This window comes from Coregonus clupeaformis, chromosome 40, assembly GCF_020615455.1.
Source record: "Coregonus clupeaformis isolate EN_2021a chromosome 40, ASM2061545v1, whole genome shotgun sequence".
Classification (NCBI taxonomy): Eukaryota; Metazoa; Chordata; class Actinopteri; order Salmoniformes; family Salmonidae; genus Coregonus; species Coregonus clupeaformis.
In genome coordinates this window covers 1,087,413-1,102,955 of record NC_059231.1, presented here as the reverse complement: position 1 = coordinate 1,102,955, position 15,543 = coordinate 1,087,413, and the positions used below count along the sequence as shown (strand labels likewise).

General features: G+C 43.5%; 1 protein-coding gene across 2 annotated transcripts in view; it reads right to left on the bottom strand.

Moving 5' to 3' along the window:
- Positions 1–13,978, bottom strand: part of galnt7 (UDP-N-acetyl-alpha-D-galactosamine: polypeptide N-acetylgalactosaminyltransferase 7) — a 34,376-nt gene extending 20,398 nt beyond the window's left edge. The window contains exons 1-2 of one of the 2 annotated variants that reach the window (XM_041869037.2): positions 13,461–13,978; positions 11,959–12,407 (exon numbers count right to left, since the gene is read on the bottom strand). In XM_041869037.2, the coding sequence (XP_041724971.1) occupies positions 11,959–12,407; positions 13,461–13,583 (572 nt within the window). In that variant the 5' untranslated portion in view covers positions 13,584–13,978. The remainder of the gene's footprint in view (positions 1–11,958; positions 12,408–13,460) is intronic. The other variant, XM_041869036.2, reaches the window with a different exon arrangement.
- Positions 13,979–15,543: the final 1,565 nt, after the last annotated feature.

Sequence of the window (15,543 nt, the reverse complement as noted above, 5' to 3'; positions counted from 1 at the left end):
CTCTACACTAGCTAATTACAGTATACTGTACAGTAATAAAACCTATATAACAGTCTTGACAAGAACCAGACCACTGGCAACATGTCCCTATCCCAATAGCATCGGCTATCAGTCATGCATCTCCAGTAATGAATATATCTGTAGCTGCATTCTACTTCTAGGGTTAGGAGGACTAGGCGATCTGATACATTCGTTTATACAATGAATCCAAACAACTCCATGCAAATGAAACCCCAAAAGGTTTCCCCTCAGCCTGAGAACCTTGGGTTGACCTCGCCTCCTATCCTCCATTCCTCATTTGTTCTGCTATGACTGGTTTCTAATCTGCTCTGATATAAACTAAAGCCATAATGCAGGTCAATTGGATTTGTGTTGTTGCATGTGTTATTATGGCTGGCTGGACTTCTGGATTCTAAGCTGATGTTCTATCGTGGGGCTCCCATTGGCACAGAGGTCTCGCAGACTGCCCCTCATGTTATTACATCGTCGCCTGACCTTAAGAGTTCCATCAATGCATACTAACCAGTGTTACAGGGATTCCCATCACTTCGCATAGCATTGGCAAGACTATGACATACACTGAACCAAAATATAAAAATGCAACAATTTCAAAGATTTTACAGAGTTACAGTTCATATAAGGAAATCAGAATTGAAATAAGAGGCCCTAATCTATGGATTTCACATGACTGGGAATACAGATATGCATCCGTTGGTCACAGATCAATAAAAAAAAAGTAGGGGCGTGGATCAGAAAACTAGTCAGTATCTGGTGTGACCACTATTTGCCTCATGCACGACATCTTCGCATAGAGTTGGATTAGACTGTTGAGTGTGGCCTGTGGAATGTTGTCCCACCCCTCAATGGCTGTGCGAAGTTGCTGGATATTAGCGGGAACTGGAACACGCTGTTGTATACGTTGATCCAGAGCATCCCAAACATGCTCAATGGGTGACATGTCTGGGGAGTATGCAGGCCATGGAAGAACAGACATTTCCAGCTTCCAGGAATTGTGTAGAAATCCTTGCGACATGGGGCTGTGCATCATCATGCTGAAACATGAGGTGATGTCGACGGATGAATGGCACTACAATGGGTCTCAGGAGCTCATCACGGTATCTCTGTGCATTCAAACAGCCATCAATAAAATGCAATTGTGTTAGTTGTCCGTAGCTTATGCCTGCCCATACCATAACCTCACCGCCACCATGGGGCGGGCACGCTGTTCACAACGTTGACATCAGCAAACCACTTGCCCACATGACGCCATACACTGTCTGCCATCTGCCTGGTACAGTTGAAACCGGGATTAATCCATGAAGACCATTCTCCTCTAGCGTGTCAGTGGCCATCGAAGGTGAGCATTTGGCCACTCTAGTCGGTTACAACGCCGAACTGCAGTCAGGTCAAGACCCTGGTGAGGACAACAGGCACACAGATGAGCTTCCCGGAGACTGTTTGACAGTTTGTACAGAAATTCTTCAGTTGTACAAACCCACAATTTCATCATCTGTCCGGGTGGCTGGTCTCAGATTAACCCACAGGTGAAGAAGCCGGATATGAAGGTCCTGGGCTGGTGTGGTTACACGTGGTCTGCGGTTGTGAGGCTGATTGGACATACTGCCAAATTCTCCAAAATGACTTTGGAGGCGGCTTACAGTAACAGCTCTGGTGGACATTCCTGCATTCAGCATTCCAATTGCACGCTCCCTCAAAACTTCAGACATCTGTGACATTGTGTTGTGTGACAAAACTGCACATTTTAGAGTGGCCTTTTATTGTCACCAGCACAAGGTGCACCTGTGTAATGATCATGCTGTTTAATCAGCTTATTGATATGCTACACCAGTCAGGTGGATGGATTATCTTGGCAAAGGAGAAATGCTCACTAAGAGGGATGTAAACAAATTTGTGCACAACATTTTAGTGAAATAAGCTTTTTGTGCATATGGGATTTTTCTGGGATCTTTTATTTCAGCTCATGAAACATGGGACCAACACTTTATATGTTGCATTTATATTTTTGTTCAGTATACATAGGCCTATTGTGATAGAGCTGGAACGGTAAACCGAAAATGATCGAGGGTATTTTACTGATAATTACAATAAGTACTCTACATTTCAGAAATAAGAAGTTTGAAATGAAATGAAATAATGCCGCTAATAGGATTAGTTACTTGAAAAAGCAATATTACTCATTACATTAAAACAAAAGTAATGAGTCACTTTACAATATTGCTTTGTGTGGAAAGTAACGCGTTATTACTATACTACTTTGCGTTACTTAAACATTGTGGGTTTTTTTTGACAGTCATAGGGAGCAAGGCGAGCACTCTACCAAAGATGGGCTGCTGCTCCTACCTAGAGTGCATTCGGAAAGTATTCAGACCCATCCACTTTTCCACATCTTGTTACTTTACAGCCTTATTCTAAAATGGATTAAATATGTTTTTCCTCAATGTTCACACAATACCCCATAATGACAAAGCAAAACCGGTTTAGATTTTTTTGCAAATTTATAAAAACAGAAATACCTTATATACGTAAGTATTCAGACCCTTTGCAATATTTTTACAACTTGGAGTCCACTTGTGGTAAATTCAATTGACTGGACATGATTTGGAAAGGCGTACACACCGGTCTATGTAAAGTCCCACAGTTGACAGTGCATGTCAAAGCAAAAACCAAGCCATGAGGTCAAAGGAATTGTCCGTAGAGCTCCGAGACAGAATTGTGTCGAGGAACATGTGGGGAAGGGTACCAAAACATTTCTACAGCATTGAAGGGCCCCAAGAACACTGTGGCCTCCATCATTCTTAAATGGAAGAAGTTTGGAACCACCAAGACTCTTCCTAGAGCTGGCCGCCCAGCCAAACTGAGCAATCGGGGGAGAAGGGCCTTGGTCAGGGAGGTGACCAAGAACCCGATGGCCACTCTGACAGACCTCCAGAATTCCTGTGGAGATGGGAGAACCTTCCAGAAGGACAACCATCTCTGCAGCACTCCACCAAATCGGGCCTTTATGGTAGAGTGGCCAGACAGAAGCCTCTCCTCAGTAAAAGGCACAACAGCCTGCTTGGAGTTTGCCAAAAGGCACCTAAAGGACTCAGACCATGAGAAAAAAGATTCTCTGGTCTGATGAAACCAAGATTGAACTCTTTGGCCCAAATGTCAAACGTCACGTCTGGAGGAAACCAGGCACCGCTCATCACCTGGTCAACACCATCCCTACTGTGAAGCATGCTGGTGGCAGCATCATGCTGTGGGAATGTTTTTCAGCAGAAGGGACTGAGAGACTATTCAGGATGGAGGGAAAGATTAACGGAGCAAAGTCCAGAGAGATCCTTGATGAAAAACTTCTCCAGAGCGGGACCTCAGACTGGGGTGAAGGTTCACCTTCCAACAGGACAACGACCCTAAAGCACACAGCCAAGATAACGCAGGAGTGGCTTCGGGACAAGTCTCTGAATGTCCTTGAGTGGCACAGCCAGAGGCCGGACTTAAACCCAATAAAACATCTGAGAGACCTGAAAATAGCTGTGCAGCGACGCTCAACATCCAACCTGACAGAGCTTGAGATGATCTGCAGAGAGGAATGGGAGAAACTCCCAAAAGACAGGTGTGCCAAGCTTGTAGCGTCATACCCAAGAAGACTTGAGGCTGTAATCGCTGCCAAAGGTGCTTCAACAAAGTACTGAGTAAAGGGTCTGAATACATATGTAAATGTAATATTTCAGTTTATTTGTAGTACATTTGCCAACATTTCTAAAAACCAGTTTTTGCTTTGTCATTATGGGGTATTGTGTGTAGATTGATGGAGGAAAAATACAATTTAATCAATTTTAGAATAAGGCTCTAATGTAACAAAATGTGGAAAAAGTCAAGGGGTCTGAATACTTTCCGAATGCCCTGTAAATACATTCAGAATCTTGCGAGCTGCCAGTTCTGGTTATAGACCATTTCCACTAGACAGGAAAATGGGCTTTGCTATCACAGAAGCGATCAATGGCAAATAGAGGTGCAACCTTTATACAATTCTATGGACAGCAGCTGTCATGACATTTCTCCAAACAGCCTCTCAGCTTGCATGAGAACTGAGGAAGCAAGTCGAGATCGGTTCATGGAAACACACCCGGTAGAGATAGGATTCTGAAAGTAACGCAGGAATCGTTTGACAAATTAACGAACAATATTACGCAATTTATGCGTTACTTCACTCCGTTACTCATAAAAAGCAGTCTGATTACATAACGTGTTACTTTTGTACCGCATTACCCCAACACTGGTGATTGCTAAAACGTGACAATTGATAGCTACAGCATTCAAAGTAGTAGTTAATGGTAATGTAAAAATGTTATACATTTATCGTTCAACTTATCGTTAGTGATAATTCAGACAATTTATCGTGATATGGATTTTTGTCCATGTTGCCTAGCTCCTTCGATATATTTTACCCTCATTCTTTAGACGGGTTGGTTTTTTAGCAACAAAACCGACAAGTGCGCAACTAATGGGGCAAAACAGACCGGTTGGCTTAGATGACATGTTAAACTATTTAGTCTCCAATGTTTATTGAAAACAAATACATTTGCACAATGAGCACTTGTCTCAAATACATTGTTACAATCTTTGCATTAAATCAGTCAAAACAAGACATGGTATAAAACTAGCAGTGTTCATTTTGGCACTCTTATATTTAGTCTAGTCTTAGTCAATGTCTAAAATATAAAGTTTGTTAAATTGTCATTTGAATAATAATTTAGTCTAGTTACTGTCAAAAAGACAACAGTGGGCCATTAGTCACATTACATTTGTATTGACTCATTAACCTATAGCAAACAAATCACAGACTTTCGTGTGCACGAACATACAGTGGGGAAAAAAAGTATTTAGTCAGCCACCAATTGTGCAAGTTCTCCCACTTAAAAAGATGAGGCCTGCAATTTTCATCATAGGTACACGTCAACTATGACAGACAAATTGAGATTTTTTTCTCTCCAGAAAATCACATTGTAGGACTTTGAATTTATATGCAAATTATGGTGGAAAATAAGTATTTGGTCACCTACAAACAAGCAAGATTTCTGGCTCTCACAGACCTGTAACTTCTTCTTTAAGAGGCTCCTCTGTCCTCCACTCGTTACCTGTATTAATGGCACCTGTTTGAACTTGTTATCAGTATAAAAGACACCTGTCCACAACCTCAAACAGTCACACTCCAAACTCCACTATGGCCAAGACCAAAGAGCTGTCAAAGGACACCAAAAACAAAATTGTAGACCTGCACCAGGCTGGGAAGACTGAATCTGCAATAGGTAAGCATCTTGGTTTGAAGAAATCAACTGTGGGAGCAATTATTAGGAAATGGAAGACATACAAGACCACTGATAATCTCCCTCGATCTGGGGCTCCACGCAAGATCTCACCCCGTGGGGTCAAAATGATCCCAGAACCACACGGGGGGACCTAGTGAATGACCTGCAGAGAGCTGGGACCAAAGTAACAAAGCCTACCATCAGTAACACACTACGCCGCCAGGGACTCAAATCCTGCAGTGCCAGACGTGTCCCCCTGCTTAAGCCAGTACATGTCCAGGCCCGTCTGAAGTTTGCTAGAGTGCATTTGGATGATCCAGAAGAGGATTGGGAGAATGTCATATGGTCAGATGAAACCAAACTCAACTCGTCGTGTTTGGAGGACAAAGAATGCTGAGTTGCATCCAAAGAACACCATACCTACTGTGAAGCATGGGGGTGGAAACATCATGCTTTGGGGCTGTTTTTCTGCAAAGGGACCAGGACGACTGATCCGTGTAAAGGAAAGAATGAATGGGGCCATGTATCGTGAGATTTTGAGTGAAAACCTCCTTCCATCAGCAAGGGCATTGAAGATGAAACGTGGCTGGGTCTTTCAGCATGACAATGATCCCAAACACACCGCCCGGGCAACGAAGGAGTGGCTTCGTAAGAAGCATTTCAAGGTCCTGGAGTGGCCTAGCCAGTCTCCAGATCTCAACCCCATAGAAAATCTTTGGAGGGAGTTGAAAGTCCGTGTTGCCCAGCGACAGCCCCAAAACATCACTGCTCTAGAGGAGATCTGCATGGAGGAATGGGCCAAAATACCAGCAACAGTGAGTGAAAACCTTGAAGACTTACAGAAAACGTTTGACCTGTGTCATTGCTAACAAAGGGTATATAACAAAGTATTGAGAAACTTTTGTTATTGACCAAATACTTATTTTCCACCATAATTTGCAAATAAATTCATTAAAAAATGCTACAATGTGATTTTCTGGAAAAATTCTCATTTTGTCATAGTTGACGTGTACCTATGATGAAAATTACAGGCCTCTCATCTTTTTAAGTGGGAGAACTTGCACAATTAGTGGCTGACTAAATAATTTTTTCCCCCACTGTACATACCCTTGTTCTACCAACATCATATTCCCTTCCCAACAGCAGAAATGACAAACATACACAGCAAGAATTATCTGCCCATGTAAATAACCAATTCAGCATGCGTAGATGTTGCACATCACATCCAAAAACAGACAAGTGCAGAGAGCGAGAGCTATAGCCTTGCTATTGAGCGAGGCCGCCATAGGCAGACCTGGCTCTCGAGAAGATAGGCTATGTGCACACTGCCCACAAAATGAGGAGGAAACTGTGCTGCACTGCCTGACCTCCTGCCAAATGTATGACCAAAGACATTTCCCCTCAGATTACACAGACCCACAAACTCACAGATCTATTAGGTGAAATACCAGCGTGCCATCACAGCAGCTAGAATTATGACCGGTTGCCACAAGAAAAGGGCAACCAGTGAACAAACACCACAGTAAATACAACCTGTTTTTGTTTATTTATTTTCCCTTCTGTACATTGTTACACTGTACATAGCCATAATATAACATTTGAAATGTCTATTGTTGAAACCTTTGTAAATGTAATGTTAACTGTTCATTTCACTTGTGTATATTATCCATTTCACTTGCTTTGGCAATAAAGCCCTATGAATTGAATTGCGATTGTGCTTCGCTCTCGCACTCTCGAGATGGTGCCGCAAAGTAGGCTATTGGCAAAGTAGTATCGGTTGCACACCTCCATCACACGGTCGTGTCATTGCCATCGTTATCAATGTTCCAGACGCCACACTGACATCCAGAAGTAGAACGGGGGGATAATGACTTTCACCCAGGGATCTAGTCGAATCACTAAACCTAGAGTCTGAATCGAGTCCCAAGTGCTCAAGTCACCAATTGTCGAGTCACGAGTCCCTATGGTTGAAGTCCGAGTCCCAGTGCTCGCGTCCTGGTCCAAGTGCTCAAGTCTGAGTCACTGGGTCCACATGAACTCAAAATACAAGTTATTTACCCAGTCAGATAGTGTTGTGGCAAGAGGAATTTAGTCAAGTTGTTTGCTATCCCTTTTTCTTTCTGTGCCACCAAATGTTTGCATATAGGCTTCTGGTGATGTTATCACATTTAGATAAGTATTCAGACCCTTTGCTCAGTACTTTGTTGAAGCACCTTTGACAACGATTACAGCCTCGAGTCTTCTTGGGTATGATGCTACAAGCTTGGTACACCTGTATTTGGGGAGTTTCTCCGATTATTCTCTGCAGATCCTCTCAAGCTCTGTCAAGTTGGATGGGGAGCGTCGCTGCACAGCTATATTCAGGTCTCTCCAGAGACGTTCGATTGGGTTCAACTCCGGGCTCTGGCTGGGCCCCTCAAGGACATTCGGAGGCTTGTCCCAAAGCCACTCCTGCGTTGTCTTGGCTGTGTGCTTATGGTCATTGTTCTGTTGGAAGGTGAACCGTCGCCCCAGTCTGAGGTCCTGAGCACTCTGGAGCAGCTTGTCATCAAGGATCTCTGTACTTTGCTCCGTTCATCTTTCCCTCAATCCTGACTAGTCTCCCAGTCCCTGCCACTGAAAAACATCCCCACAGCATGATGCTGCCACCACAGGGATGGTGCCAGGTTTCCTCCAGACGTGACGCTTGGCATTCAGGCCAAAGAGTTCAATCTTGGTTTCATCAGACCAGAGAATCTTGTTTCTCATGGTCTGAGAGTCTTTAGGTGCCTTTTGGCAAACTCCAAGTAGGCTGTTAAGTGCCTTTTACTGAGGAGTGGCTTCCTCTGGCCACCCTACCATAAAGGCCTGATTGGTGGTGTGCTGCAGAGATGGTTGTCCTTCTGGAAGGTTCTCCCATCTCCACAGAGGAATTCTAGAGCTCTGTCAGAGTGACCATCGGGTTCTTGGTCACCTCCCTGACCAAGGCCCTTCTACCCCGATTGCTCAGTTTGGCCGGGCGGACAGCTCTATGAAGAGTCTTGGTGGTTCCAAACTTCTTCCTTTTAAGAATGATGGAGGCCACTGTGTTCTTGGGGACCTTCAATGCTGCAGACATTTTTTGGTACCCTTCCCCAGACAATTCCTTCGACCTCAGGGCTTGGTTTTTGCTCTGACATGCACGGTCAACAGTGGGACCTTACATAGACAGGTGTGTGCCTTTCCAAATCATGTCCAATCAATTGAATTTACCACAGGTGGAATCCAATCAAGTTGTAGAAACTCAAGGATAATCAATGGAAACAGGATGCACCTGAGCTCAATTTCGAGTCTCATAGCAAAGGGTCTGAATACTTAAGTAAATGTAATATGTTTTTTTATTTTTAATAAATGTGTAAACATTTCTAAAAAAACGTATCGCTTTGTCATTATGGTGTGTAGGTTGATGAGGAAAACATTTATTTAATCCTTTTTGGAATAATTCTGTAACGTAACAAAATGTGCAAAAAGTGAAGGGTTCTGAATACTTCCCGAATGCACTGTATGTACATTAAGGCACGGTAATACGCACAAAAAGCTTCTCAAATTATGCGCACAAATTTGTTTACATCCATCCACCTGACAGGTGTGGCATATCAAGTTGCTTAAACAGCATGATTATTACACAGGTGCACCTTGTGCTGGGGACAATAAAAGGACACTAAAATGTGCAGTTTTGTCACAACACAATGCCACAGATGTCTCAAGTTGAGGGAATGTGCAATTGGCACACTGACCACAGGAATGTCCACCAGAGCTGTTGCCAGATAATTGAAGTTAATTTCTCTGCCATAAGCCGCCTCTCCAACGTTGTTTGAGAGAATTTCGCAGTACGTCAAACCGGCCTCACAACCGCAGAACTCGTGTAACCACGCCAGCCCAGGACTTCCACATCCGGCTTCGTCACCTGCAGGATCGTCTGAGACCAGCCACCCTGACAGCTGATGAAACATAACTATTTATGTCTGTAATAACGCCCTTTTGTGGGGAGTAAGTCATTCTGATTGACTGGGTCTGGCTTCCCAGTGGGTGGGCTTATGCCCTTCCAGGTCCACCCATGGCAGCGCCCCTGCCCAGTCATGTGAAATCCATAGAATAGGGCCTAATGAATTTATTTATAGTGACTGATTTCCTTATATGAACTGTAACTCAGTAAAATCGTTGAAATTGTTGCGTGTAAGTATTTTTGTTCGGCCCCAGTGATGTGCTGGGCTGGGCTGTCCGCACCACCCTTTGTAGCGCTTTGCGGTCAAGGTCGGTGCAATTGCCATAACAAGCGGTGAGGCAGACTGTCAAGATGCTCTCGATGGTGCAGCTGTAGAATTGAGGATCTGTGGGCCCATGCCAAATCTTTTCAGCCTCCTGAGGGGGAAGAGGCGCTTCTGTGCCCTCTTCATGACTGTCCGGATGTGTGATCCATGCTAAGTATTTAGTGATTTGGCCGCCAAGGAACTTAAAGCTCTCAACCCACTCCACAACAGCCCTGCTGATGTGGACGGGGGTGTGCTCCCTCGCGCTTTCTCCTATAGTCCACGATCAGATCCTTGGTCTTACTGACGTTGAGGGAGAGGTTGTTGTACTGGCACCACACTGTTAAGTCTGACTTCCTCCCTGTAGGCTGACCCATCGCCGTCAGTGATCAGGCCTAACACAGTCGTATCGTCAGCAAACTTGGTGTTGGAGTCGTGCACGGCCACACAGTCGTGGGTGAACAGGGAGTACAGAAGGGGACTAAGCACACACCCCTGAGGGGTCCCTGTGTTGAGGGTCAGCGTGGTGGAGGTGTTGTTGCCTACCCTCACCACCTGGGGCCGACCCGTCAGGAAGTTCAGGATCCAGTTACAGAACGGAGGGGTTCAGTCCCAGGGTCCCTAGCTTGGTGATGAGTTTGGAGGGGACTATGTTGTTGAACACTGAGCTATAGTCTATGAACAGCATTCTCACAGTTATTTCCCCTCTTGTAAAGGTGGGAGAGGGCAGTGTGAAATGCAAATTGAGAATGCGTCATCTGTGGATCTGTTGGGGAGGTATGCGAATTGGAATGGGGCTAGGGTGTATATGAAATGCAGTGGGAGGGTTGAGCAAGACTACAAATTCAAAGACAGACTACTTTTCTATAGCCTACTCAAGGGAGAGAAAAACATAGGAAACCATTTTATTATTAAACTCTACTGTTTTTTTTTTTTGTAAAGCTGGTGGTGACTGCTTAGCTAAGGTGAAGCAATCTCTCCAAAACTCTTGTCCCTCCACTTAGAAGTCAGAGAATTTTGTCTCGTCTCATTTCAGTCAACTGAAATGAAATAATTTGTTAATTTTTGTTCTGGGTCCATTTGGTCAGTTATAGTTTGGTCAATTGCCACTGAAAAATAGGTGTTTGACAAATATTTCAGTCACAATTTGTTCCCAAAATTAACACTAGTAGAAACAAACATTGTTGCTAGCCATCAGACCGTTCAGAATCATAACGCACAGCTTCCGGCCCTGTCGATGTGCGCGCATCATTTGTGACATTGTCAGCCAACCCATCTATAGGCTTACCTCGTCATAAATTGAGTAGCACATTTCAGACAATGAGTCTTACAGAGCGCATAACTAAATCAAGGTGTTGCATGGAAAGCCAGCATTCTACCTACCAGTATACAAGAATGATGCTAAATTTCCACATTCTAAGTGGATAGAATGTGGCCTATAGAGACATGACTTTTTTTTTTAAATCCTACTGCCTCGGAGCAGGTTCAACTTGCGTGACTGTTCAGAGTTCACTTGCCCCAAGGCAATAGGGCAAAAAATAACTTTATATTGCGTCACAAACTCACACCCTGAGATCTTACCTTTTGATAGTCATCGAGGCGTGGCTTCGCTATTTTGTTTGTAGCGTTTGTGTCATATTTACATTTATTTTGAAAGAGTTACACATGCTTGCATTTACTCACCAATTAGACTATATGCCTAAGTGTTATTGAAGATTTAATTATTAACAGTTTTGGTTTAAACTGCCTCGGAGCAGGCTCAACTTGCCAGACTTAAACAATTGGGGGGGGGGGGGATCAGTTAGGCTATTGGATTTTTTTCCAGTTTTGGTTTCAATAACCAAAATTCTTTAGATTTGAGTTATCAGATCTTTCTGATTCCTCCCCTGTGCATAGGTAAAAGGGCAACTAATACTGTGTATGGCATGTGTGTAAATAGCTCATTTCGGGCAAGTGATCATAATCTTCAGGCAACCCAAAAAAAAAACTCCTGACTTCCCTGATGGGCAAGTGCCTTTCAGACCTTAATATCAATCCATGCATATATTATTATATTTTAAAATACATTTGTGAGAGGAATGATGTAAGATTCTATGGGACACCCAGTGAGATATTTAGAAGAGCCAAAAAACATGAGGCTGATGACAGTTCCTTTCCACATGTACCATTCCGATAGGCCTAGCTACATCTTTATTGGGACGACTACTAGTCTATTTAACACAGTACCACAAATCCATACAGTAGCCATCTACCTGGGCTCTACTGTAATTACACAAACCATTCCAATAGGCCTATGTCAAAAATAAAAAAGGTATACTATGACCCAGCACTATGTCTATCTGCCTGGATTGGGCTCAGGCCTTAATACTACTTACTCTTCATGGCGAATGTCGCTGATGGTCCTGTCTAGGGAGATCATGTCGCTGGCCACCATGTTGAAGCCAAATTCCTTGATGCTGGCCTGGGCTGCCTCGTGGTACTCCGCTCCAAGGACGAAGGGCTTTGCCCCCTCCCCAGGCCCATCCTGCATCCCGTGGGGCTCCGGCTCCTTGAGCTCAAAGTTCCCCAGGGTCCCCTTCCTTAGGATGGGTGCTGAGTAAACGTTGGTGTGCGGCTTAAAGGTGACATACTGTTTCTGGATGACGTTCTGCTGGTTCTGAGCACCGCCGGCTGGTTTGCCAGGATCCAGCTTGTCATCTCCTCTGTTCTTCTGTCGGATGGAGTCCAGGTCCACCTCAACCCCTTCGACGTGGGGCCAGGGGACCACGGGTTTGAACTGGTCAGCAATGTCATTCTTAGGCAAGAGGTTAGGGGCATCGCCCTCCTACATAGAATCAGAAAGAGGTTAGCTAGGCCTATTGCTTTTCCAAGGCCTAAAATGGAGGGTGTGATAGACTAAGATTATCAAGCAAGTTTAGTTTACAGCTGTAGCTACTAGCCTTTACAAGGCGTAAAAGGGTTAAACAGATGATCATGCTCTTCATCTAGGTTTGCAGGATCAGCAAAGGTCTTAATCTGCCCTACTTAACAGCTCAATTGGGTATCTAGTCCCCCAGCAATTAGTTTACAGTAGAATTCCTTCTCTGGCCACATTACGGTATGCACATGCGTTTATGTTCATGAGGTTCACATAAAACATAGCTAGCAACATTGCATAGTTAAACAAGATAAACAAACAATGCCGTGGAATTTAACATAGTATCACTTATTTGACAGAGGCAATATAAAGCTTCTGTGCGGGTCTTTACAGGTGAGTTTAGCTTTAGGCATGCATTATTAACGTAACTAGCTAGCTTTCCAGGCATTCGTTTTGGCTACGTGTCATTTCAACACTAAACGTTTTTACAAGCTTGGTGGTGTATTTTCATACAATGATAGCTATTGCGAATTCGTGAGTAATAGTAGACAATTTGAACGAGAGACAGCTAGCAGGCTAAAGCCTTCCGGGTATGTTTGATATTATTGTCGTCAAAGCATTTTAAATATGACCTAACGCAAGCGGAAATTCAAGAATGAGTGGGGTTCAATGCAGGAACGCTAGCCAGCTGTAGCTAACGTTAACTGTCTGATTAACTATTTAACGTTAGAGACCAAAATGCACAAGCAAATGGTAGCTAGCAAGACTGTCATGAAGTCCAAATGACATTTTTGCACTCAACGTTACAGTGGCTAGCTAAAATAGACCCAAACGCTAACAATCTCCATGACAACGACTCAGACTGGCTTGCTAGCTAGCGACTTTAGCAACATGGTTAGCTAACGTTAGCCAGAATGACATGCCAAAAATGTTATAGCATGCATAGCTACAACAAAACACATACAAAAATGTAATGGTAACGTTAGACCAATAGAAAAGTGGTTGTAATTGAAAACCTACCCGTTTAGCAAAGGGATTTTCGTCGTGCTCTTTCGGTGAAAGGGAAGACCAAAGCGCCACAAGACCTAAGAATGTGCCAATAACTATTACACTACGAAGAATAAATCCAACTCTTAACCTCATTTTGAAAATAAGACCATCTACGAGGTGCTAGCTAACCCCGTTACTCCGTGGCACCCCTGCCTGCCAAAGCCAGTTCCAACCCCAAATCGAGCCAACCGTGCGCCTCTCTTGATCGAATCCCTCGTCAGCATGGAGCTGCTCTCTCTCTGTCAATCACACCACCCTAATGCGAGCAAAAGTTGTAATATAAGGCATGCCTATGATTTCTAGAACCATGCAATCTTATCGAAATTGGAATGCAGGTTGAAAAGGTAGACGGACACACGGATGTGGACCAATCAAAACCAGGAAACCGCAGGCTTGTTCGTTTAGCTGATCGTATTTGCATAACAATAAAACATTGCCACATTTCGGTAGGTTATCACCACATATACAAGTCTTTGCTATTACAGATAGGTCCTTGATATCCGGGATCCTGGGACGTCCCAACTCTTACGTCAACCCATTGAAGTTGAAATGTAAATGTTTAAGGGTTGGGGTTGTTTGGTAAGGGTTATGGTTTAAGGTAGGGACGTCCCAGGATCCCGGATTGCACTAACATTACAGATTGTTCCATCATGCGCGGAGCCAACCAGGGGCAACATAACTGAACAATTTGTGAATGCCAACCTCACAGATATGTCACCTAGCTTACCGTCACCATGTTTTCAACAGTGCTGCCTTTTGAATATGTTTTGGTACCTCTGGGGCCTAATGCTGGTTTCAAGTATTGACATGTGTATTTCAGTCACATACTGTATGTGATTTTCCATTTTATGCACAAAATCACATGAATCAATTTGAGATGTAAAACATTTTAAAAGCATACTGTAGGCCTCTGCTACTTAAATATCCTGGAGGTGTCAAACTGTTGACTCAAGTGTGTTCCAGAGATATAGGTCAGTGGAGGCTGCTGAGGGGAGGACGGCTCATAATAATGGCTGGAACGGAGTAAATGGAATGGCATCAAACACATGGAAACCATTGATTTACTTGATACCATTCCACTCCAGCTATTACCATGGGGCGGCGCACAATTGGCCCAGCGTCGTCCAGGGTAGGGGAGGGAATGGCCGGCAGGGATGTAGCTCAGTTGGTAGAACATGGCGTTTGCAATGCCAGGGTTGTGGGTTCGATTCCCACGGGGGGCCAGTATGAAAAATTAAAAATAATAATGTATGCACTCACTAAGTCGCTCTGGATAAGAGCGTCTGCTAAATGACTAAAATGTAAAATGTAATGATCCCATCCTCCCCAATTAAGGTGCCACCAACCTCCTGTATAGACACACACAACTGACTGGTTCTGATACACGCCCCTACTTTTATTTTTTAAAGTTCTGACCAACAGATGCACATCTGTATTCCCAGTCATGTGAAATCCATAGATTAGGGCCTAACACATTTATTTGAATGATTTCCTTATATGAACTGTAACTCAGTTCATATAACTGTAAATCGTTGAATGTTGTGTTTATATTTTTTGTTCAATATACAATACTCTTAGATATGGCATGAGAGGGTACTAAATGCCAAAATGCTAAATGTTAAAATGTATATTCTATTCTGCACGGCACTTGTAACGCCAAGGTAGTGGGTTCGATCCCCGGGACCACCCATACACAAAAATGTATGCACGCATGACTGTAAGTCGCTTTGGATAAAAGCGTCCGCTAAATGGCATATTATTATTATACTGCCATTTACATTGTTCATATTCTTATCTTTTATTATTCTTATTGTTGTAGCATTGTGGAGAAGGACCATGGAAGTAAGCATTTCGTTGGAATACGTATACCATGTACCTAATACAACTTGAAACCAGATTGAAATGATAGTAATATGTTACATTTATTGAAAATGTGCATCTGAAAATACTTTACTGATTGTATTTTTAATACCACCCATGGGATATTCCCTTTTTGGCAATGTTTGAATCGCTTAATAGCAATACCCTATATCAGAGATGGGCAACTTTGATG